The sequence below is a fragment of the Piliocolobus tephrosceles genome, chromosome 18 (assembly GCF_002776525.5).
Source record: "Piliocolobus tephrosceles isolate RC106 chromosome 18, ASM277652v3, whole genome shotgun sequence".
NCBI lineage: Eukaryota > Metazoa > Chordata > Mammalia > Primates > Cercopithecidae > Piliocolobus > Piliocolobus tephrosceles.
Window position 1 is genome coordinate 22,790,615 of NC_045451.1, and position 25,377 is coordinate 22,815,991.

At 35.3% G+C, this 25,377-nt stretch overlaps 1 protein-coding gene across 3 annotated transcripts in view; it reads right to left on the reverse strand.

Moving 5' to 3' along the window:
- Nucleotides 1-25,377, reverse strand: part of WDR7 (WD repeat domain 7) — a 386,547-nt gene that overhangs the window by 233,374 nt on the left and 127,796 nt on the right. For all 3 annotated transcript variants that reach the window (XM_023218353.3, XM_023218354.1, XM_023218355.3), the window contains exons 17-18: nucleotides 23,040-23,158; nucleotides 20,926-21,049 (exon numbers count right to left, since the gene is read on the reverse strand). In XM_023218353.3, coding sequence (XP_023074121.1) covers nucleotides 20,926-21,049; nucleotides 23,040-23,158 — 243 coding nt within the window. The remainder of the gene's footprint in view (nucleotides 1-20,925; nucleotides 21,050-23,039; nucleotides 23,159-25,377) is intronic.

A 25,377-nucleotide genomic window follows, 5' to 3' on the forward strand; every position in this document is an offset into this window, starting at 1 on the left:
GAATAGCTACTGGAGCTTCATTCATGATCATCAAAATCTGGAAACAACCCAGATGTCCCTAAACAGGTGAATGGATAAATATACTTTGGTACAGCCACATAATAAAACACTATTTAGCAATAAAAAGGAATGAACTATTGATTCATGCAATAACATGAATTAATCTCAAATGTATTTTGCTATGTGAAAGAAGCCAAACCCAAAAGACTACAGGTTAGATTCCATTCATACGGAATTTTGGAAAAGGAAAATCTGTAAGGACAGAAAACAGATCAGTGATTGCCAGGGACTGGAAAGAGACGGGTTGATTACAAAGAGGCTATATAAGGAAATTATTAAAGTGCTATAAACCTTCTGTATGGTACTGTGGTGATGGATACGTGACCGTTTATCAAAACCTAAAGATCTATCTGCTGCAAAGAATAAACTTTATTATACACACATTTTTAAAAATAATGAATTAACCAAAATGCCAAGGGAACCCAGGATGAACTGTAGATTCTGATAAATGAGTCTATGTAAATTACAAATGTAGGACATAACCTCACTGAAGGTGTAAAGAAAAACAGCTGACCATAGTAACTTTGGAAAACAGGCCAAAAAAACTGGTTAATGTAAAGCTAAAGACAAAAATAACTATACACAATACTACACTATAGTTGGTAAACTGGTTTTTCACATGATATGAGTTAGCAATTCTGAATTACTTTTAATGTCTACTAGGGTTGAAAAAACAAGTAAATATTGTAGATAATGAGAGTCAGGTTTCTCAAATTCAAAGAAAGAAATTAAAAACAAGCAAAGGAGAAAGATTAAATCTTTTGGTGGTGGCTGAAAATGAGAAATATCAGCATGAACTCATATCCACTTTAATATACAGACACACACTAATACAGAAATAATTCTAGATGTGTGGGGTATACATGGGCTAGCGTGTATACATATGTTTCCCAGTTCTGTCCACTCACAGGACCCAGAAGCAGTGAAATCCCTGTAGTAACAAGAACACCTAGTACTCAGATCTTAGTGTCTAATACCTCCATTAAAAAGAACCAGGGCTCCTTAGAGAAATGGCTGATTCTAAGGAAGGCAGGGAAAATACAGATGAGCAGGGAGCCTGTGCCAGAAAATAAGAAAGTACTTTAAGAAAAAAAGATGAGGCCATATCAAAATGACACTGGAGCCAACTTAAAAGAGCTCCCTATGGCCAATGCCAGGATAATCTGAGCAATGAACTGGCATTATAAAAGGTCTATTCCTCAGACAGTTATTAGGAGCCTGCTGAGGGCCTGGCACTGGGTCTTTGGGGACAAAATATAAGGTCCTGGATCTTGGCCCCAAGGAGATCTCAGTGGAGTACTTTCTATATGTATTTATTTTTATGAAGACTGTATGGCTTCAATATCACAATGGAACACAAATTATGTCTCAAAATGTAGATATGTATTTATATATAAGATATAAAGAAAGAAGTAAAATGACAAGCCTGAGAGAAAACTAAGTAAGCAAATGCATGAAATATATTGACTTCAGCCTGAAAACATGACAAAGTGGCATCAAACTGCTGAAGATTTAAACACACATACACTGTAATGAGCATAATGCATCTATAGAAGCACATCATGATTCCACTACATTACAGTGATTAAACCTCACAATTCATTTTAAAGACTATTCATATCTAACCAATGATTTAGAGAATGAAAAGTTGAATTAAGTAAGGGAGCACCAATCATTGCCTCTGGCAGAGCTTTTAAGGAATTAACTTGCAAACAAAGTTATAAAAAGAATGAAAAATGAGCAAGACAAGTAATAAGACCACAGAGATATGACAGTGTATGAAGAGAATATAAACTTTCATTTTTAACCCCGTCCCACAATCAAAAACATAGCAAAGTCTATTTTTAAATAAGGCGGCCTACTCTTAAACTACAACTCTAACTTCTTCCTTACTCTGGCAGTGAGCAGGGGAAACCAGGAAAGGAACTTGAGTCACTACAAATAAACTATCATTAAAGAAAACTTGAAAAGATTAATAAAAGTAGATCAACTACTCTTACAGAGAACTCCTGCAATAAAGAATTATGCTTTAAAGAAGTTAAATGAATAATCCCTATCCACTTGGTGTATGACAATCATATTTGATTTTGCAACCATGGATTTCAGTTAGAGTGTTTCCCAGCACATTTAAAAAATGTGTTTAACTCTGTCAGCATAAGTAGATACACCTCAACATGTTATCAGACTATAGCACACATACAATGTTTCACATAACATTTAATGAGGCATTAATAATATGTAAAATACTTCTTGAAACTGTGCTTGGTACATACTAAGTCTTATATATTTCTATACATTTACAAACAGTACAACTGTAATGTAAATATCTTAGTGTTGTCAGCTCTTTTACGACCCCCACAGCACATAAATATTATCAGCAACACTGTAATATATTTGAGTATCAGTAACAAGTATTAAAATGTCATAGTTCTGATAAATAAAAAAGTAAAACCGAAATATATGACATGAAAGCCACAAATAGGTGACCTCAAGTAATATTTAAGATATTGTCATCCTGTTCCATTCATCCTTTTTATTTACATATATTTCACAGATATTCTACATTTATATAAAAATTAAAATAGATTTATACAGTACAGGAGTACTACACCCTCAAAAACAGTTTTAATATTTCGCTCTGAAAATGTCTCTTTTAAATGAATTCCCTGGCACTTCCAAATCCTCTATTTATTTTCCAGCTGTTTAAGTGACTGGCTACGCTGGGCACTCTGAGTCCTTCACCATCTCTGTAATAGTTCTTACCGCACTGTTTCATTGTTCATTTGATTACCTGCTTTCCTAATACACTATAAGCTTCATGAAGACAGGGGCCATGACTACTTTGTTTATCATTATATTCCCCAGCCTATAGCAGTGTGGCACTTAATAAATAGCTATGGAATTAGGGAGGGAAAGAGAAAGGGAGGAAAGATCGAAAACAAACTGTGATATATACATTGATCAGGATATTTACTTAACATTGTTTTAATCTTTTATTATTCACCAGAAGCAATTCTATATGCAAATATGCAGTGATTATAAATGAAATTTTGACAAATGTCCCATGTATAAGATCAATTTTATATATTCCTAGTATCTATCAAAAAGTATATAACACACATTGTATAATCCGTTTATTAAGAAAACTGTTTTATAAAGCAGTAGCAAATAATAAATGGAAAAGAAAAGATAAATTGGGTAATTTAATTTTACATAAATAACATAGAAAAATACTACCTACTTAACCGCAGTATCACCCTCAATAACATAAGCATAAACAGACTATTCCTTAGAAATGTAATTGGAGAAAAGGTAACAAATTTCACATGCTTAATTATTCTAGCCCAGGATATCTTAACTCATTACTAACAATCTGGGTTGGAAAATTCTTTGTTGGCAGTGGCAAGGGCTGTCCTGTATGGTAGCATCCTTGGCCTCTGTCCTAGTGGTGACAACCAAAATATCTCCAGATCTCACCAAATGTTGGGGTGGGAGGGTATGCAAAATTGCTCCAGGTTAAGAATCACTGCCCCAGTCAAATGAGTCTCAAAGCTACAAGTAAACTCATCAAGTCAAGTGAAGTGAGTTATGTTATATCCAGAAGAATCACATCAAAGTCAACTCCCTCTGCCCCTACCCCATAAGCACTATTATTGATAGAAATGTGCTGTCCTGCCAAAGCAGATTGATGTGCTTTCTATAGTGATTATTATCTAGTCACTATAATTACATTTTCTATTACAAAACTCAAGTAAAATCATTCCATCCTTTGAAAATAAAATGCTTTTAACCAAGGAAATATTATCATCTTTGGTCCATTAATACAGCACCAACCATCAAGTAACAGATTACAGAAACATTTCCAAAATTAGTGTACATTTATTTCCCTGTATAATAAAAATGATGGTAGTGACGGAAAGTGGAAAAATAGAAAAGAACATTTACAGGGAAAGATGATAGGTTTGAAGTGCCTATAAACGCCCCAGTGAAGATGAAGATGACCTAATGAAATGGAATCTCATTTCTTTTCATATCCAGCAACCAGAACAATGCTGTGCTCCATGTATGTGCACAATACAATGTGTTTAACTGACTTAATATTACTTTTAAGTTTTAGCTGACTGATTTTTTAGATAGATAGATAAAAGTGTATTCTGATAAATCCACAAGATGGGGTTGTTTCTTTGGGAATGGGGAAATCTATCATTCTAATGAAGGGATCCAGTACTCTGAGAATATCATCAACCCCACAAAGAATTGAAATCAGAATATTTTAATGAACTTTGTGTTCAATCAGAATTAACTGCTTCTTCCCCTTTTCCTACATATCCTATTTATATCTGTTTTATGACATTGATATTTAAAAACCTACATGGAACTGACTAATCACCAATCAATTCGAGAATGAATCCCTAAATTTTCCATTTATCTCTAGTAAACTACTAGAAGGTGGGTTTGTTGTTGTTGTTGTTGTTCTTTTTACAGATCCAAAGTTAATCTCTTTGGGCCCCATCAGGTAAAGCAGCAACTAGGGAGTCTACTGAGGGCCTCGCATGGGCCCCTTCTATGTCCACAAGATTAGAAGAAAGTGCATCCTTAGCTGAGTTCAACTTCATTTAACGCTCTTTTTAAATGAAATTGAACTCAGCTAAGGATGCACTTTCTTCTAATCTTGTGGACATAGAAAAGAGCTAATGTGGCCGGGCGTGGTGGCTCAAGCCTGTAATCCCAGCACTTTGGGAGGCCGAGACAGGCGGATCATGAGGTCAGGAGATCGAGACCATCCTGGCTAACACGGTGAAACCCCGTCTCTACTAAAAAATACAAAAAACTAGCCGGGCGAGGTGGCGGGCACCTGTAGTCCCAGCTACTCCGAGGCTGAGGCAGGAGAATGGCGTAAACCTGGGAGGCGGAGCTTGCAGTGAGCTGAGATCCGGCCACTGCACTCCAGCCCGGGCAACAGAGCAAGACTCTGTCTCAAAAAAAAAAAAAAAAAAAAAAAAAAAAAAAAGAGCTAACGCTACTTGCAAAAGGCCCATGATGGATTCAAACACGTAATACCGAAGAGTTGCAGCCGCTCACGAGTCTGTCTAATCTCTGTGATCTGAAGCAGAGCGGAGGCGCCTGGCTCACAGGTGACATCATTCTGCCATGGCGCCTCAGGGAGGGAAAGCCAGGCATGATGATTATGAGCGGTACCTGCTGGACCACTATGAAGGTCCTAGCAAATGAGAGACACTCTTCGGTCCCAGGCTTGCAGCTGGATTTCTTTTTCCTCTAATTAAAAAGCAAAATAGAGCAAAATCAAACAAACTCACCTCAAATTGCTTAAAGAACTATGCTAGAAAATTTGGAGGTGATTTTAATTTAAGGTGACTTTTCCTTTTTACTTCCATGCCATGAATTTTCTTCTACATCACACTAGCACATTTTAATCTAATAAAATTAAAGAAAAATGTAAAAGAACTGATCATAGTTCACGGATTTAGTAGGTATTAAATCTTTTTCTTCTTTTGTATTATTACATAATTACCAAGCACCTGCAAACTTGGTAACAGAGGGCAATTTGATAGTGACACCTCATTTTTAGCAACAAAATGCTATTAAGTTTTTTTAGTGGAAATTTAACTTCTAGAAACATTAGCATATTTCAAGTAAAATCTCACCCTAGTTATCAATGCAGAAATCTTTGTATACCAGCTGAGTCTTTGTAGAGTTTTCTAAAAATGACGAGTTTGAAATCAGTAGTCTTAAAGAAACATACACAATCATAGATATACATCTCTGGGTCTAAGTTCTTCATTTTCAAATGAAAATTAACTAGATTAACTTCCCCAAAGTCATGAGATTACTTGAGTGGGGTAGTGGGGAGAGGGAGTGAGCCAGTAGGGTACTAAAGAAATCTTCAAATGGAGGTGAAGAAGGAAGATATCCTCACAGTGAAATCTCTTAGCTGCCTGAAGATGAGGCATCACTTACAGTGGCACTATGTGCATAGCTATCCAACAAATTCCACCAGCTGGGAGAACTATGGGTGTTAAGATTATATCTCCATAGAAATTGCATTGATATATATCCAATAATCTATGATTCTGGTTATAAATATGTTTAGGGAGTTAGCTAAATGATACCCTTGTGATTTCAGGCTAAAAAATTTAACCTTTGAAGTACAGAAACTCATTATAATGTCATCAGTGTTACATAATAAAATCTTCGTTATATTCACATTTCCTAATTAACATGATGTTGGAGATATTAGCTAATACAATTGTGCAAGTGAAATGAAACAAATGAATGTAACTGTGTCATCAACTTAGTGGTATAATCACACAGAAAGAAACTATTTCCAGTGACCTTCAAGCACAAGAAATTTAACTGTTCATCTTCAGTGGTTTATACCCTAAGAAGAAAAAATAATTATAAGCAAACAAATAAAATCAAACAAATACAAACAAAGCTAGGCATTGGGGTGCACATCTGAATCTGAGACCAGTCAGGGTAACATAGTGAATACAAACAAACAAGAACACCCACACAGTATTTTTGGTAATCATATCATGTATGGCAGTGCTGACAGTATTCTGAACCATTGTGTGTATATTGTGGGGGAAAGCAGATGAGTCATTACATGGATGTCGTGAGAGAAAGTAAATACAGATGTTACCTTAATCCAATTAAGTAAAACTTCTGTAGTACCAAATTTATTGGGGAATATCAGTATAAACTCAAAGTATTTTATATACTCTAAGATTCAAATGAAAGTGTGCATGCATGTGTCTACCAAAAAGGCGAGCAACAGTGAACAAACAGCAAGAAGCATATCCAGCACTTTTTGTGATCTTAAAATACAATTTCCCACTAAAAGGACCAAGATTCTTACATGAGTTGACTCAGGCTGAGTCAGGAAATGCACAAGGTGGGCACTGAATGTCAGTAATTAGGCTATCGAAGACTACCAGGGTCTTATCAAAAGGATTCAGGAGTCAACTAAAGAGGCTTCCACTGATCAAAGATAGGACAATTTGTGCAATGATATGAATTATTATAATGGACCAAAACCTAAATATGTGTCAATCCATGAATTCATATTAATATTTAAATATTTTATCAATCACTTTGAGTGGCCGGGCGCGGCGGCTCACGCCTGTAATCCCAGCACTCTGGGAGGCCGAGACAGGTGGATCACGAGGTCAGGAGATCGAGACCATCCTGGCTAACATGGTGAAACCCCGTCTCTACTTAAAAAAATACAAAAAACTAGCCAGGTGCGGTGGCGGGCAACTGTAGTCCCAGCTACTCGGGAGGCTGAGGCAGGAGAATGGCGTAAACCCGGGAGGCGGAGCTTGCAGTGAGCCGAGATCGCACCACTGTACTCCAGCCTGGGCGACAGAGAGAGACTCTGTCTCAAAAAAAAAAAAAAAATCACTTCAAGTCTTTGTTCTGTCATTTCTGAAGTGTAGCCAGGGTACAGAACAGTTGATGAGTATAAGATTCTCCTTAGAGAAGTATTCTAGCTAACCAATGAGGAAGGAATGTTAGAATTTATAATACTGGGATCTGCTACTCTAATGAAAAGAAAGGCAAAACTCATCACAGTACAAACTTCCTAATTTATTCTACAAACATATAAAGAATGGGAGGAGAAAGAGCCAAAGACAAGTAGATGATTGACTGATAGGAACTCTATAGATTAAAAGAAATATGAAATATGTTAACCAACTGTTATATACAGATTTTTATTTGAATCCTAAATTGAATAAACAAACTTTAAAACAATTATGAAACTTACTGGCAAAATAGAAACACTGAGTTATTTATTGAATAATGTTAACAAATTAGTTTTAATTTTTTGGCATTCAAATGGTAGTGTAGGCTTTGGTTTTTAAAAAAAAGAGACTTTATCTCGCCAGCCATGGTGGCTCATGCCTGTAATCCCAGCACTTCGGGAGGCCGAGGCAGGCGGATCACAAGGTCAGGAGACCGAGACCATCCTGGATAGCACAGTGAAACCCCGTCTCTACTAAAAATACAAAAAATTAGCCAGGCGTGGTGGCGGGCACCTGTAGTCCCAGCTGCTCAAGAGGCTGAGGCAGGAGAATGGTATGAACCTGGGAGACAGAGCTTGCAGTGAGCCGAGATCGCACCACTGCACTCCAGCCTGGGTGACAGACTGAGACTCCGTCTCAAAAAAAAAAAAAAAAAGACTTTATATTTTAAGACACGAACTAATATTTACAGATAAGGCAATATTGTGTTTGAGAACTGCTTTGGAATAATGCAGGGCAAAAGATGAAGAGATATCAAATAAAATAAGATTACCCAGGAGTCAGTAACTGTTGAAACTAGGCAACAGGTATATGGAAGTTCATTACATTACTCTCCACTTTTCTCTATGTTTAGTATATTACAAGATACAAATGTTTTTAAAACGAAATAGAAAACACATAGTTTTTATCCAAAACCAGTCTCTAAAATTGTACTTTGGCAAACAGATCATTTAACAAATCATCCTAATATCTCTATGCAGCAACGCTAAGAGAAATAAGCAAAAAAGATGTACTGATTAGTAGTAAAGGTTAATACAATTTCTCTGAAATGGTCCCTATTTGATGTGTTTTCTCCTCAAATACCTACCCTTCTACCCATCACTACTAAGGATGTTTGACATATAATTAATAGAAAGATGTCAGCCCGCTTTCTAAAGAAGCATTTAAATGTGTTCTGGCCAAAAATACAAGAGGAATATGTCTCTATTGTCCTACTCATGTGTTTGAATGATAAACTTCAAGAATAAATGTTTCTGTTGTTTACCATGATCACCTTATGCACACCACAGGGCTACGGGGCATGTTTAGCCAATGATAAAAAGAGAAAGCAAGTATGTGAAGAATTAATTATATAAGAATTCCTCAACCAAAAATTTAATCTGAAACAAAACCTCTTGCACATACTTTTAAATATTTACTGTGAAAGAAAATCAAAACTCAGCTAGTGTGCTTTCTAGAAATTGATTTACTGATTCTACATAGAACATGTCACAGAAGCTTTAGTGTGCTTACTATGCCTTGAAAAGAGAAGAAACCAAATTAACAGATTTAACTTCATCCAATGACAGGCAATTCATTAAGTCGAAGAGGCAAGAGATTATTATAGAGGTCTGTCAAGTGCAGCATGGCTATTAAAAGATGACTGAATATATATGAATCTACACTCATATTATACAATGACAGTTATACAAGAACAAATAAGTTCTAAAACCAGATAGCTGGCCAATCCATGTCTGATAGGTAATCACATTTTAATTCAGAATAATGAAGTATATATCAGATAAGATCGGGTGCAGTCAGGGTGGTATGATGGTAGACTGAAGTATTTCTCAAACATTAACGTAGCACATTCAAAATGGTTTCTGTGCTTCCAGGAGACAACTATTTCAGTCACATACCAAATTGAATGCACATACTGAGCTGGCACTCTGTCAGTATACTGTGCTCAGTGCAACCTATTATGATGAAGCTCTACAAAGAACACCGTCATTTTCTGGAGAAGTAGCAAGAATATATTTCCCAAGTTGCCATACAGAACCAAAGGAGTTACAGAGAAATAAAAGTTGTCCCGCATGACAACCAATTTTAGTAATTGCCCTATATATAAGGGAAAGATTGTATTAACTCTTTACTAATTCTACCCTGTATCATAGTGAAGGTATGTGCGCACATGCGTGCGTGTGTGTTAAAGAAAATAATTTGTTAAAGCAAGAAGGCTTTTAGGGAGCAGATAATTAAGCAGTTTTCAATTGTGCTAGATAGAACCCCAGAAGACAAAAAAATAGCATGAGGGTTTCATTGTACAAGAAATGAAACATTTTTCCAAAAAAAAAAAAAAAAACCCAAAGATTTAAAAGCCTGAAGAAAGACTTTTTATCTGTTTTATGTATTGGAACTCCGGTTAAGATTTCATGTGTAAGTTTACTACCTATAATGTTAGAAAAACGGATTTATTCACTCCCCTCCTTTTACACAAGAAGAAACTATGTTGTAGTTAAGATTAGTGCAGAAGCTATGTGATCTCTCTGGGGTTACAGCTAACACATGGTGAAGAGGACATACTCCTCTTTCCACTGAATTCCCAACCAATAACCTGGTTCAGTAAATGATCACTTATATAGCATTAGAAAAATCTTTGGTCGGGCACAGAGGCTCATGTCTGTAATCCAGCACTTTGAAAGGTCAAGGAGGGAGGATCACTTGAGCCCAGAAGTTGGAGACCAGCTTGGGCAACATAGGAAGACCCCTTCTGTACAAAAGAAAAATTTTAAAATTAGCCAGGCATGGTGGCGTGCACCTCTGGTCCCAGCTACATGGGAGGCTGAGCCAGGAAGCTCGCTTGAACACAGGAGATTGAAGCTGCAGTGAGCCGTGATCATGCCACTGTACTCCAGCCTTCATGACAGAGCGAGGTCCTATCTTGAAAGAAAGGAAAATAAAAGAAAACCCCCTAGGGAAAAAAAAAAAAATTGTATTTTTCTCCCTGATTATTGTCATCGAATTTGGAAACTATGAAACGAAAAAATACAGATTCTTGGTTGAGGAGACAAGGCTGGCAAGAATCGTCTTTTGAAACTCATCCCTCCTGCCTCCACTTTCCTTTTGAGAACCATCATGCTAGAGTCCCTTCGTCACAAGAATGGGTAGTGACAAAACAGAGTAGGAAAGGTTTCTGGCCCCAAGAATGCATGCACTTCTAAATGGGAAAAGCTTGGGATGGTCTCAGAATCCTGATCACACCTCTAAAATAGGTGACATCTGAGATTATGCGGTTACTTTAAACCCTAAGTAAACATTTTATGAAAAGCACTACGGCTCTTTAGATCAAGATTGAAAAGGCCCAATCTTCCAACCATCACCCAAAATTCAGAGATTCACTTCTAGTTTAGTTTATCTGACTGATATTTATTTGCTTTGAAGACAGATCCTTGCTTAAGGAAAAAAAACAGATAAAAATCAAAATAGAACCTAAGACACAGTAGCCACCTGCTAGAAGAGGGTAAAGAAAAAGCCTTCTCCACTTCATATCCAAGATACAAAGGTATATAAAAAATACATTAATTTACATCTTTGTATCTATAAGATATGCCAGAACTTATCTGAAAATGTTTAATTATTAGAAGGATGTAATTTAATTATGTTTTAAATCAGCAGGAATATTCATGTATTAAGAATCATCCACCTCTTTTTCCATCTCCATTCCCTAAAGCTGATGTTCTTTATTCCAAGACCATATTTCAAATGTAAGTTTCATTATCTTTTCCTAGTAAAATGTAGACTCTTATGTAAACTCTTTTCAAAACCTCCTGTGATTAGAGCACTGACATTGACTGTCAAAACAATTTTTTAAAACAAGCAATAAAATAAGTGGTTGTGGTTATTTTCATCTCTAAATCAAGGAAAATATTTTCAAGTGACATGTAAGTTTTACAGAACAAATACAGAAAATATGTACAGAAAAATTACAAAAACGCTAAGTACTGTTACAGATGACTGGGTTGGCATTTAACAGGCTGAAAGAAACCAGATCAATCTCAATCTTGCTGAGGTCAATTCAGGTGCTCAAACAAATAAAAAAAATTTTTTTCTTTATGTTTGTGTACTAGAGGTGCTAAAATATTAACCAAGTCCGAAAATGTCATGCACAATGAAACCATTTATAAATATTAAAAAATTTAAAATACATATTTGTATCAAAATCTGGTTAATAAAAACAGATAGCAGATGTAATAAATCATTAGGACAATATTACTAAGGAAAAATAAAATATAAACTACCATACTTCCCCCCAAAAAAAGCAGGAAGAGAAAGAATGGATTAAATAAAATATTTAGGTATTATTTGATCATTTTAATCCGAGAATTTATAAACAATACTAGAACAAAATCTATCTTAGCTATTATAACAAAAATATTACAGGTAAAATAGGTTAATATAATTTTCTTGCAATGACTTTAAATGACTGTTTTCCTTCCAATCCGTAAGATCTATTCCGTCATATGGAGATCACAAGGCCAACCTAAAATAAGAAAACAATGCAAATACACATACCATCCAATCAACATAAAGAGATAAGAGAATCAGAAACAGGGTACAAAATTATAAATGCCTCACAATCCAATCAAAATTGGATTTCTATATGCATATTCAATGTCTAAGTGGTAAAACATCACAAGATTATCAACTCAGCTTTTTGCTCTATAAAAACAAGTTGGACAGGACTCTGAGTATCTGTACTGGAATAACATGTACTAGAATGAAGAAAATTTTTATTTAAAAGCTTACGAGACACTTGTTCTATTACAAAGACATGTTCCGGTATTCATGTGCAGTGTTTTGTAAAGTACTTTATTTCCATTAGCATTATAAATTTTTGTTCTTCAGCAAATCAGCAAGAGAATAATGGCACAAATCAATATTGTACTCTTCACAGAAACTAATATTAGGTCATTTATTATAGCAAAGGCCACTAGAATCTCAGCTAAAGGTATATCAGGCATTCACATTTGAACACCATTTTTTTAAATGAATGTGTCACAGGCTGAATGACTGTTTTGTTTTATAAAACAGTCTTCATAGACTTAAGTACGTACAACTTCTTAAAGCAGATGGTAAGTGAACACCTCTAAAAACGTCAGCTATGCCTCCTAGGGGCCTTGCCACCAACTACAACTATAGGAGAGGTAATGAATTTCTGCACTGAAGGTATGAAAATAGGGGGAGACTCGTGAATGAGAAAAGGGGGACATGAAGAAAGAACTAAAGTTATTTCAAAGCCTCTCAAGCCCAGCAGTTTTGCCTCAGGGGCCTAAGTGGGCTGAGAGAGAGAGAGGCAGGTAAAAATCACACCGGATGGACTCCCCATCTCCTCACCGCCATGCGAGGCACATGTGATTGAATTTCCTTATGCTTCACTCCTGCTTTGTTCCACAAAATGGCAAACTGTCATGGGGTTTCTCCGGACATCCTGAGAGCAGGCGGTTGGCTCCATTGTTAGAGGACCACTTGTGCAGAGGAGTCCCCTGGCAGCAGGAAGTGACTTCATCCCGCGGAGTTCCTAACGTACCGAATTAACTTGACAACAGGGAGTTTTCTGTTTATTACTTAGAAGTAAAGTCTAAATAACCAATCCATCCAAAAGAATGCTTTCATTTTTAATTTGCCACTTGACTACTCTAATGTTCAAGACTTACTAAAAACATAAAAGAAAACTCACAAGAATATTAAATGTTAACTCAAAGAACCCAAGTCACATGGAATGAATTTCCCTTTTAGATAGTTATGACTGATTAAGAACAAATTCCATTGTTATTCCATTAGGTTAGTGACCAAATATAGATAAGTAGAACACTTTAATGCTGCTAAATACATGATCAGTCTAGAGCGCTTAAATTTAAGCTCAGTAGCTCTGACACTCGAAGAAAAAAGAGGAACAAATCCCTCAGGTCCCAATGAAACACTGCAAACAGATACAATACGGATACAGTGTGCTTTGCATAATATAGTTTGTCTTAGACAAACCCTTTCTGTCTCACAATATAAAGTATCATACAGAAGTAGTTTTCATATATATCATTCAGTCATAATGTAGTACTTTCCCTTCTAATCACAATGCATAATCATTTCCAATTGGCTTTGTGAACACTATGAGACAACCATTACAAATATTTTCAAAGAAACCTCATCCTTTAGTTTCAGCTGGTTCATAAAATAGGCATTACAAAAGGGGTATTTTAGAATTACTGAGTTCTTCATGACCAACTTTCCTGATCTTTCACCAATTAGAATATTCTTGCTCAAAAAGAAAAGACACCCAGAATGCCACAAAGAAGCTAGGAAAGTAGTCCAGTAAGCAGAAAGTGAGGAGTCAAGAGGGACAGCACAGGGTGCTTACCTAAAGCTTATGTGTATTTTTATCAGAGAGCTCTTATTCTTAGCCAGTTTCTTCTTATTTTACATTTAACTCAAGCTTGGTTGCCTGGCATCCACACCCCTACAACACTAGAAACAGCAAATTCGAAATCAGGGTAAAAGCTGCTAAAGATGAAAGGCAGCAGCCCAATGGCAATAAAAATTAGCAACAATTACTAGACAATAAAAAAAGAGGAGGAAGGAAAATTAGTAAAAAAAATTATACAAAATGTAAGAGGTATATCAATCTGGGGACTTTTCCATTCATATAAGGAAGTATATTCTCTTCAATAAGCAAGTGGTGGTAATTCTACAGCATGGGCCAAAACAACAACTCTGGCTAGGGAATAGAGGATGAAAAAGCCAGAGACTTTTCGAAATACATCAACAAAAAAAAAATGGATGTATTTTAAAAAATAACCTGAGCATCTAGTAGTAATTTAAAAACCCTTAGTCATCTGGGAAACCATTCCTTAAAAACAACTATCGCAGAGAATTGTAAACACTGAGGCATATATAAAAAGAGAAAGAAGGAAGAATGCTGTGTAGTTTAAGGCCTTTGGGTGGGGGAAAGACTCACATCATGTTTATCAAATCCTCTCTCTATCCTTCCCCCCATCCTCTTCCTACAAACAAATCCTAAAAATATCAGTCTACCAAAGAATACACTAATATTTAAATTATTTTTACTAGCTACAATATCCTTTTTGACTCCCTCTGTAACACAGTTTCATCTTACCTTCTTGTAAAGTGTTGGTCCATCCACATTTGTGCTCAGAATGACCACTACTTTATAATCATCAGAAAAGTGACTTCAATTCCAGGTTAAAATAGGTACTACAATGTGGCTTGTTGAAAGTCAAACCCAAAACATTTACTAGGAGTGTCTTTCATGGAACAAAGAAAGCCTATTCTGTTTCCAAGGGGGATAAAAAGACGAGCCTAACCCTGGTAACCTTAACACAAAAGGAAGCTAAAAAGGCAGGGACTCGATAAGAACAAAGGATTGTGCTTTCTGATGACATCAATACGTATTAAACACGATGTGTTACACATCCTTCTATCAATATCTGAGATGATACATTTGCAAATTAATACTATGTTGGCCATAACTGCATAAAATTACAACGGCACCCTCTTTAGAAGAGATTTTGATTTATATAATGGTAGTGACTTTTATGTGTTTAATGTTTCTGAAACTAAAAGAGGAGATGAGCCCCGTGAGCCGGCAGAATACAATGTACGAGAAATAATTACGCTTGTGACCTCATGCCCTGTAAGGTCACTCTGCGTCGCAGGCCAAAGGAAATCAGGAACCATCAGCATTTGCCTCAGAGTTGTCACCGACTGAAATGAAGGGCAAGTGTGGGCATATTTCATAAACCAGCAGGTGCTTGGTCTCATAAAAAAGTCAGTCCTCAAAATGCTACATGTAGAATGTCACAAATAAGAGATATATAAAATTGGGTTCTGCCAAACAGCTTCACTTCAAAATAAATCTGAGACAACTCATAACATTTATCTTTATCTGAATTGTAATACAAAAATTTCAGAAAATAACATTAATCCCCATTTACTAAGTTAGTGCAAAAGTAATTGCGGTTTTTGCTCTACTTTTAATGGCAAAAACTGCATTTGCTTTTGCACCAACCTAATAGGAAGAATAATGAATAAAATTTTTAAAAAGTGTTTTTGGAACATAAAAGCAACAAACATGCTAAAGACTGAGGGCTCAGACAAGATTTATAATATTCCTGTAAGTCAGTATTACAAGAATGTATGCAGTATTTATGATTTGAGTCCATTACCATTAATATAGGAATCACAATGCACTTATCCTCAAACTATCTATCAGAAATTAAGCAGCAAAAGTTTACATACTCACATTATTTTAAAAGGATAAAATAATATTTCCTGACTGGTTCAAGAACAGAGCACCATTATCTGAAGCAAAATTCTCACAGCACTCAATTAGGGCTTGATTCTTTTTTGTTTCGTTCTTTTTGTTTTGTTTTGTTTTGTTTGGAGACAGAGTCTCGCTCTGTTGCCCAGGCTGGAGTGCAGTGGCATGATCTTGGCTCACTGCAACTTCCACCTCCTGGGTTCAAGCGATTCTCCTGCCTAAGCCTCCCAAGTAGCTGGGACTATAGGCACACGCTGCCATGCCCAGCTAAATTTTGTATTTAGTAGAGACTGGGTTTCACCCTGTTGCCCAGGCTGGTCTCGAATTCCTGAGCTCAGGCAATCTGCCCGCCTCGGCCTCCCAAAGTGCTGGGATTACAGGTATGAGACACCGCATCCGGCCAGGACTTTATTCTTATGACAATCTGTGAGCTGGCTTTTCAGTTAAGACAGACTATTGCCCCTTTTTCTTCCCCAGTGATCTCCAGTCTGGCAGTGATCTGCCAGAATCCCTGGGCAATATAAATTAAAGTGAATTCTGAGGCAGTGGCAATAAAGAGAACAAAACTATAGAAACCAACATAGAAAAGGAAAGGTACAGCCAGCCAACATTCTGTACTTGTATTATACACTTTACATAAAAAGCTTTACAAAGAGTTTCTCATTTAATGCTCTCGTGTCCTGAGAGTCAGGCATGGTGGTGTGCACCTATAGTTCCAGCTACTCAGGAGGCTTAGGAGGGAAGATCCCTTGAGCCTAGGAGTTCAAATCCAGCCTGGGCAACATAGCGAGACTCTATCTCTTTAAAAAAAAAAAAAAAAAAAAGAAAGAAAAAAGAAAAACAGAATCCTGAGAAAAGCAACTGGCTCATTGTTTTCCTTACATTCTCAAACTAACCTGCAAAAGGCTTTTTATTGCATAATATACCTAAATAAAATATAGAAGATCCCAGTCAGTAAGACCAGATGCTTTTTCATCTTAATCCCAGCCCAATCACTTACGGACTGTGAAGTAGAGATAGTTACCGCCCACATTAAATTTCATCTCTAAGATGAAGAACTATCACAGTCCATCAGCCAGTATGCCATTCTGCTCTTCACGTAAGAGCATTTTCTGATTTTCAGACAAATATGTAAGAAAAGGACTCTTAGACAAAGCTCAATTCTAAGTTAGGAGCTGCCAAGATTGCTTAGGGAATTATTGCGTTTTGTAAAATGCCTAGAATTACTAAATTATAAGAAAATATCTGATGGGTGGTATATTTGTTAGATATATTGTTTAATATTTTGTCTATTTTCATGATTAAGAAGATTCTCATCTAGAAACAGGTTTTGCATTTCTAAAGCAATACTTTACGATGTAACTTGCCACAATGATCATCTCAAACATTAATGACAATGGTAGAGGCGATTTCAGTACAAGCACGTGGATGGCAGGTGTGGGCTGTCTACCAGCTGGCTCCATAACCTTTTGATCCCTTCGGACAGCAAATCTGTTCAACAGCCCTATGTGGTCATTCCTCATTTGTTGGATGCTTTCTTCTCCTTTGATACGTTCAGAATCCCTACTCCCTTAGCCTGACACCCTTTTATTAAAATAGAAAGCTCACAGTAAAGCAAACTAAAACAAGTTTTACACTCAGTCAATGTAAAAGTTCCAGAAAAGATTACTGTATTATATCAAGAGTTGTCAGTGCATGTTTCAGTTACATGTAGAATGCATGTTTGTCTTTCAATTAAAAAAAAAATTCAATAAATGACAAGATCAAAGTTTTAAGTAAGCTAGCATTTAGCTAATATATGAAGTTCCCTGGGATACTATAATTAAATACAAAAGACTTACATAAATATAAAACTTAAATATACAACATAAACATAACACATAAACAGAAAGGTTTAAATATGACATAAGAACAGCCTACTTTATGCTTATTTAAATAGTGACCAGACCGATTAGAGAGTAATTTCTTACAATTTTTGACTCCACTTTGTTGTTGTTAAATGTAACACTGCTGCAAAGAACAGTATCTGAAAGTAATATTAGTTAAGCTAAATATCTACTCATTCTCCCACCTTCACCCCCTTTTAAGATCCAAGGATGCCAGAGCAAGCAAGATGGAATAAATAGTGATTAACATACATTCTCACTTACAAGTGGGAGCTAAATTCTGAGTACACAAAGGCATACAGAGTGATACAATGGATTATGGAGACTCAGAAGAGGGAGGGTGTAGGAGGGGGAGGGATTAAAAAACTACATATTGGGTACAATGTATAGCAATGTGCATCTTTACCCTTCAGGCGAAGGGTGCACTCAAATCTCACACTCCACCACCTTACACTTCATCCATGTAACCAAAAACCATTTATACACCAAGAGCTATTGAAATGAAAAATAATTTTAAAAAAGGAATAAATAGTGGTTACAAGATTAAGTTTTGGAGTCTGTCACTTCGTAACTGAGGGACCCTTGTAAAACTCTTTAATCTCTCCTGGCCTCCATTAACTCCTCTGAAAGAAAACAAAAGGCTGGGGGCAGAGGCAGCCCGTGATGGCAAGAGTGTGTACTTTACAAGGTTATTGTAATGGTTAAATGAAATAACATAGACCAGGTACTTAGCAAAGCCTGACACAGAGAAAGTGTCCAATTAATGGTAGATGATATTATTTTACTTATATTTTATTATCTCTGGGCCTGCTAACAGACCTCTCGCCAAGCAACATACACAGTTCTGGCACTGCTTCAGGGAGTAATTTGTGGCTATATTATGCCTTTACCTTGTAGCTAACTTATTCTCTTCTTCCCAGGAATAAAATAAAATGGTATCCACTACAATTGCTCATGGCATCTCATCTCTTTTTCCCAACCTCTTTCTCTGCCAAGAATACAACCCTGTACTAATCTTTGGTGTTTTTCTTAGACCTTTATAGGCAATCAGTAATCAAGGCTTAGAAATGATCTTTTATTTTACCCTATCTACATTTAGGTCTGGTTCCCATAACCTCCCTTCTGCAATAACCTGCCAGCTAGTTATTCAATTTAATCAAGTCCCCTACTTCACACTAGTCCATTTGGAATAAAGATGTCTTAAAAGCATGTCTCAATATTTCCTTGATAGCATTCTTCTTTTAAAACAATTCTTTAGTGATTTGCTATTGTCTATTTTCACCTTCAATCAACCCTATAAGTACTATAGCCATAGTCTGTCCTTAACTTTGGGGATCTTATATTCAATAAAGTTGATGATGAGCTGATCATCTAACTCAATTTTCTGGAATATCATAAAGTCAATGCCCACAAATGATGAACAAAGAATACTTTTTCCAGACTATCTTCTCATCTGCTCAAAGACAAAGCTCTTTTCATCCCAATTTTATTTTTTTGAAACTCTTTTTTATACTCTGGAAATTTATTTTAAAATCTGCACATATTTTTAAAACAATCTTAAGCCTGATACCTTACATAGAGTCCATATGTCTAGATACCCTTTTTTAAAACTTAATTTGCTTTATTAAAATAGAAAAATTCCCAGTAAGCAAAATGACAACCTATATTCACTGAGCAAATATTTTATTGCTCAGACAATTAAGAATTTTAACTGGAGCTGTTAATGTGTGATATTTTGGCTATAAGTGAAATAAATATTTGCATTTTTATAGATTATAAAGTATTTGTTTAACAAGGGTCTTATGCTTACTATGGGCTAGGAATTGTTCTATGCACTTAACAAAGATTAACTCATGCCACACATGTCATAACCCTATAAAGTCCTATTATCATCTTTATTTCATCTGCGATAAAACTGAGAGTAAGAAAGCTTAAGAAAAGTGCCCAAGGTCACATGCTTGATTAAACATCCACTAGAGTCACCACTGGCAAAGATGTGGTAGAGTTAAACCAGCTATAAAAGTTTTAAACCTTTCTGAATTTTGTTTTCATTTTCCTTCTTATATAATAATGTAGTGTCCATCTTGACATGTGTAATGAGTATTTCATTACCAAGAATAACTGGTATTGGCAAAAGGTCATTTAAAATGAGTCCACCTAAAACCCAGGCCAAATTTTCATAATAAAAAGTTTTTTTAAAGTTTCACTGAGACTTTATCTTGCAAAACTGAACCTAACTTATCTTATAATGAATATAATTTAGGGTAAAATTTTAATTTTAATTCAATATAATTTAGGGTAAAAATTTTAAATCAATATAATTTAGGGTAAAATTAAAATTTATTTGACTCAATTATATTGATTATAATTTTGTCACTTAGTAACTGAGGGACCTTAAAAAAATTATTTAGTGACTAAACTGCTTTTAGAAAAATACAAAACGAACCAAATGATGAACTGGGAATGAGTATGCTTTCTCTGAGAAGAAAAACAGTTATGATAACAAAATACAACTCCTTTCCAATGCACATTCAATGTAGCAACATAATTATACAGCTTTTATTTTGCAAAAGAATATTCAAAAAATTTCAATAATTTTTCTAATCCTTTCAAATTATACTCTTTTGAAAGATCTATCCATCAAAATCCTTCCCAGTTTCCTCTTTTTAAATAGTGCATGAGTCTAACTCTATCAGATCTTTGTTTTTTAAGGATTCACAATCCCAACTTCAACTAGCAAGAGAGTTTGCCTTGTATCTACACTTGCATATCATCAGATCAATATCGAACAAGCTGACATCCATACACATAATAATGCAATGGGCAGAGGCACACGTTAGTACTAGAGTAGGATGTTTGATGGGAAATTCATTTAGAAGAAGTCAGTTCATTAATGAGTATTTTGATATAGACAGCCTTTGTCTTCTGTTCTTAAAAGCAAGTTTCAAACTACAGAGATTCAGAAAATAATAAAGTGAATTTGAGGATCTGTTCTTTTCACTTTAAGGTTAATGACTCACTTTTGTTGACAGGTAGTAGTAGCATATATATTTGTAAGCATAGGTACCTTTTCTACATATGCCCGCAAAGCTTTGTAGAGAAGCATGAGAACTCTTACGTGATATGACGTGGTCTATGTACTGAGGTAAGTAAGGAGCCCAGGCATCGATGGCTTCCTTCCTGCCTGCCTGCTCAATTCTTCTCAGTTCCGCCAGAAGCAGGGCCTGCGCGGCTTCTCTTACCTAAGATCACAGACCCAAACATAAAAGTAGAAAGCAGATTAGTTGAGGAGATGAATATTTATAAACTAGAACATTTATAATGAAATAAAAGCTAGAAAACATAAAAACCGTATTTATTTACATGAAAAAAAACTATTAACCAAATGCGTTAACTACTTAAAAATCAGATGCTAGCTAATCATCAAAGACATTTTCATTAATGATTTCACTGAAAACTATTTTAACACTAATGGAAAGAATTAGGTTTCAACAATGTAATCATCTTTGGGGTTAAAACTTCATTTTCCAAAGCATTCTTGAATGTTAATGTAGCATTTTACTTTTAAATTTTCTATATTAACATTATCATTAAGACACTGTGAAAGCTATTACATTTTTTTTAGCTTGAAGAAAGTTAATCTTATCTATTTAATTCTTTATATTATATATGCTAAGTAGATACTATTTATACAAATACGTATAAGTTAACATGATTCACATATACCTAAGACATGCTTAAACAATGTTTTTGACAAATAGATAAATATTCCTGTATAAAGGCATAACTTCTTTTACTTTTATAGGGGAAATCATTTTTCAAAATTATATATTTTTCTTTCAACGTAGCATACAACTTTCATTTTGCAGTTTTAACTTAGTTTTATTTTGGCAAAAATGCCACAAGCATGAAGTCAAAAAAGCTGGTCAATTATTAAGTGCTGTACCAATTTATTAACTCTTTTTTTCTGAGCCCAGGTGCTGCCCTGTCGCCCAGGCTGGAGTGCCATGGCATGATCTCAGCTCACTGCAACTTCCACTTCCCGGGCTCAAGTAATTCTTGAACCTCAGCCTCCCAAGTAGCTGGGACCACAGGCATGTGCCACCATGCCTGGATAATTTTTTTTGTATTTTTAGTAGAGACAGGGTTTCGCCATGTTGCCTAGGCTGGTCTCGCCCACCTGGGCCTCCTCAAGTGTTGGGATTACAGGCATGAGTCACTACACCTGGCCTATTTTAACTCTTTATAATTGAAAAGATAACTGAGCAGCATCTAGATAAAAGTTCCAGTAAAAAAGTTGTTTTTAGGTATGTGACTTCTGAAGTGAATTCAAAAAAATGTTCAATGAAAACCCATGAAAATGTTAGTATTCTGCAATCCCACTTGGAGTTGAGGGGAGAAAGTCCAGGAAAGAAGCAATTATATTACTCGTACTTATATTTGGAAAATTAAGAATCCTGAATAATATAAACTGCTATGGCTATAAAGGTTAAATGCCATAATAAGGAAAATCTTTACTAAACATTTCCAAGTCCTTGGTAATATTATATTCCAAGTAATATCTCATACAGAATAAGGCCATTAACACAAAACAATGGCTACCATTTATTGAGCTCCTACCATGTGGCACGTACTGTACTTCCTGTTTTACTTGCATCATCTGATTTGATCCTGATGGCAATCCCATGAGGAATATATTATCATCCCCACTTTACAAATGAGCTTTAAATAGGTTAAGTAAATTGCCCAGGGTCACAAAGTTAATAATTGGTGGGACTGATATTTAAACCTAGGTGTCTTCTAATTCCAAGGTCTCCTTTTATAATAACACAGTACCTTTCACTGAAATATGGCAATTCAATTAGAACTTAATTTATGTGATCACACTGAGTGTGTAATTCTGGGGGAAGCAGGCTTATGTATTTGTTTATGCATGAGTGTGTGTAATCTGTACAGAAATCAAACCAAACTTAAGAAATAGTTCCATAAGTATATAAGACTTCATCAAACAGTCACTGAATTCTTTAAAAGTAAACGAATAAACCAGCTGGAGCATTACTGGTTGGTATAAAAGCTGACAAAGAAGAAAACATAAATCATGAATCCACATTTTCTATCACATAATGAACAGATGATAAATCAGATAAACATTAATCGTTTTTGTTCCAAGTTTACATTTGACCAATGCCTTTTTAATATTTTTGTTTTCTATCCTTATCACTTCGGCATTACCTCCAAGCATCGATCTTGCCATCTTCGGGCCAGCATCTCCAGAAGGGGAGGCCTAAATTTATCCAGTCCCAGTAGGTCTGGCAGCATAACACAGTGCATAGCAGCTAACTGACTCCAACCTGTCAAAAATGTAATATATTACAAATACTTTAACCATTTTGGCATTCCCTAAGTCAACAGTTCTTTACGTAAGGATGCCAAAAACAAAAAGAGGCAGATCTGCTAAGTTATATTACAAATGATTTCAATTTAATAGTAGACATTTTGTGCAAAGAATTATACTAAATGTATTTCATCCCTAAATCATGTAATTGGTGCCTATAAGAATTCTCAACATCTTAAAAGGAACAAAAATAAATTTCCACAGGAAGTATATCCAAATTCACAAGAAAAACACATTTCTTAACAGTTCCTCTAAAATAGAATATATATTAAGGAATGGTAAAACCCAGAAATAAACACATACTAGAGCTATAGATTTGAAACCACTGTCAGTTAAAAGGGCATTCACACAGATATCCAAAGATAGGTTCATGTCACTTAAGGCATGGCCATCTGTGTGTTACCACTGTGTCAGCCAAAAGAGATGTCTTCTCTTTCTGTCAGAGGACCTCTCATTAAGGGACCCCTTTTCTGACAAAGCGAATCAGATATTTAATCACAATCATAACTGATATAAGTAACATAACTCCCAATTTTGAAAGAAAAAAAAAGGAATTCAGACATTCCACAAAAACCTAACAATTCAAAATTTACAAAATCTTAAACATTGTTAACCCTAATCTATGAGAATAAAAGTGACTTTTTCTAAAATTCTAATTCACAATATGGAACTTGATAATAGGAAAAAAAGACAAACGCTGTATGTCAGTGCAACATATAAAAGTATTAGATAACAGACATTCCCAAATAGTCACTCCAATATAATAAATGAAGTATTAGATAACAGACATTCCCAAATAATCACTCCAACCCCATTTTAAAGGTATGTGAAAATACATATACAATACATGCCTCATTCTTACCAAATTATCGATGAGGCCACTATTAATCCATGATAATTACTATTACCTCCTAGGGACAATATTTAAAGACAAGTAATCAACGATGGATGCAAAAAAAAAAAAAAAAAAAAACTCTGCTATCACGTTACAAGGTGAATTTTCTGTGAACATACAATTTTAGCAAACCAGTGTTTTGAAATAATCTAAACTGTAATCTTCTTAAAATAATGACAAAAACCTTACCATAGAATTTTAAATTATTGGAATTGTTAAAAAGAGTGAATGAGAGAGGCAGAGAGACAGACTGACAAGCCACTTATCTAAAGATTCATCCTTTCAGTGAGGAAATTCTCATCAACCGACAATAAACATGTAATTACATTAATTAAGGTGATGGGAACACATTTTAGATTATAACGTATTTATAATAGAGGGAGATATACTTTATATATACATATATGTATATACCTAGTAATTTCCTAAAGTATTTCAATGTTTCATGTAAGTATAAAGTGTATTCGTGAGCTAAATTTTAATATATGATGATTCTCACCAAGGTCCAAACAGCTTATTTTTTGAATTAACAAATAGTGTAAATAATATGAGCCTAATTATTTTTGCTAAATTTCGGTCTTAACGTACAAACCTTAGTAAAGTTCTATGACAAGGAAACCAAAAATGAAGTTATACTTTTAAGTTCTCATGTTTTCTTTCCAAAGGAGTGGTGCTTGCAACATGGGCTCTGTACTTTATGGACATTTCCAGATTCCTTCCCTTTGAATGGACTAGTAATATTGCTTTTTCATGAAGAGCTAGGTCTTTCTGTTATATTTTTGATTTTGAAAATTTCTTCCTTTTTATGTTATGCAAAGTGGTAACTACAAACGCAATGAAGACAGTGGATATAACTCAGAGCTCACAGGTTTCATTAAGCTTCCAGGCAGTACAAATAATCCTAGACAGGTCTTATGGAATAAAGATTTGTAGGTCCCATTCCTATTTTCAGGGCTCCAAAAATACTTTCAACTTGTGTAACTCCACAGAAACAACATGGTAGCCCAACTTCACCTTAAATACTGAAATAATGAATTTTTGCCTGAGCTCAAAACAGAAATAGTAAGGAGGATAAACAGGTAAATTCCTATCAGTCTGTAATCACTGGTGCCAATAATCAATCTGAAGACTTTTCCAATGAGAATGTTAAGAAACTCCCTCATAACTCCCTCTAACTAGCAACACAATTGTGAAAAGGCAGCAAAGTGTGTCTGTTACCAAGTAATGATACATATAAAATAAATTCATTAGCTCTAATGCCAGAGTTCACATGGCAAACA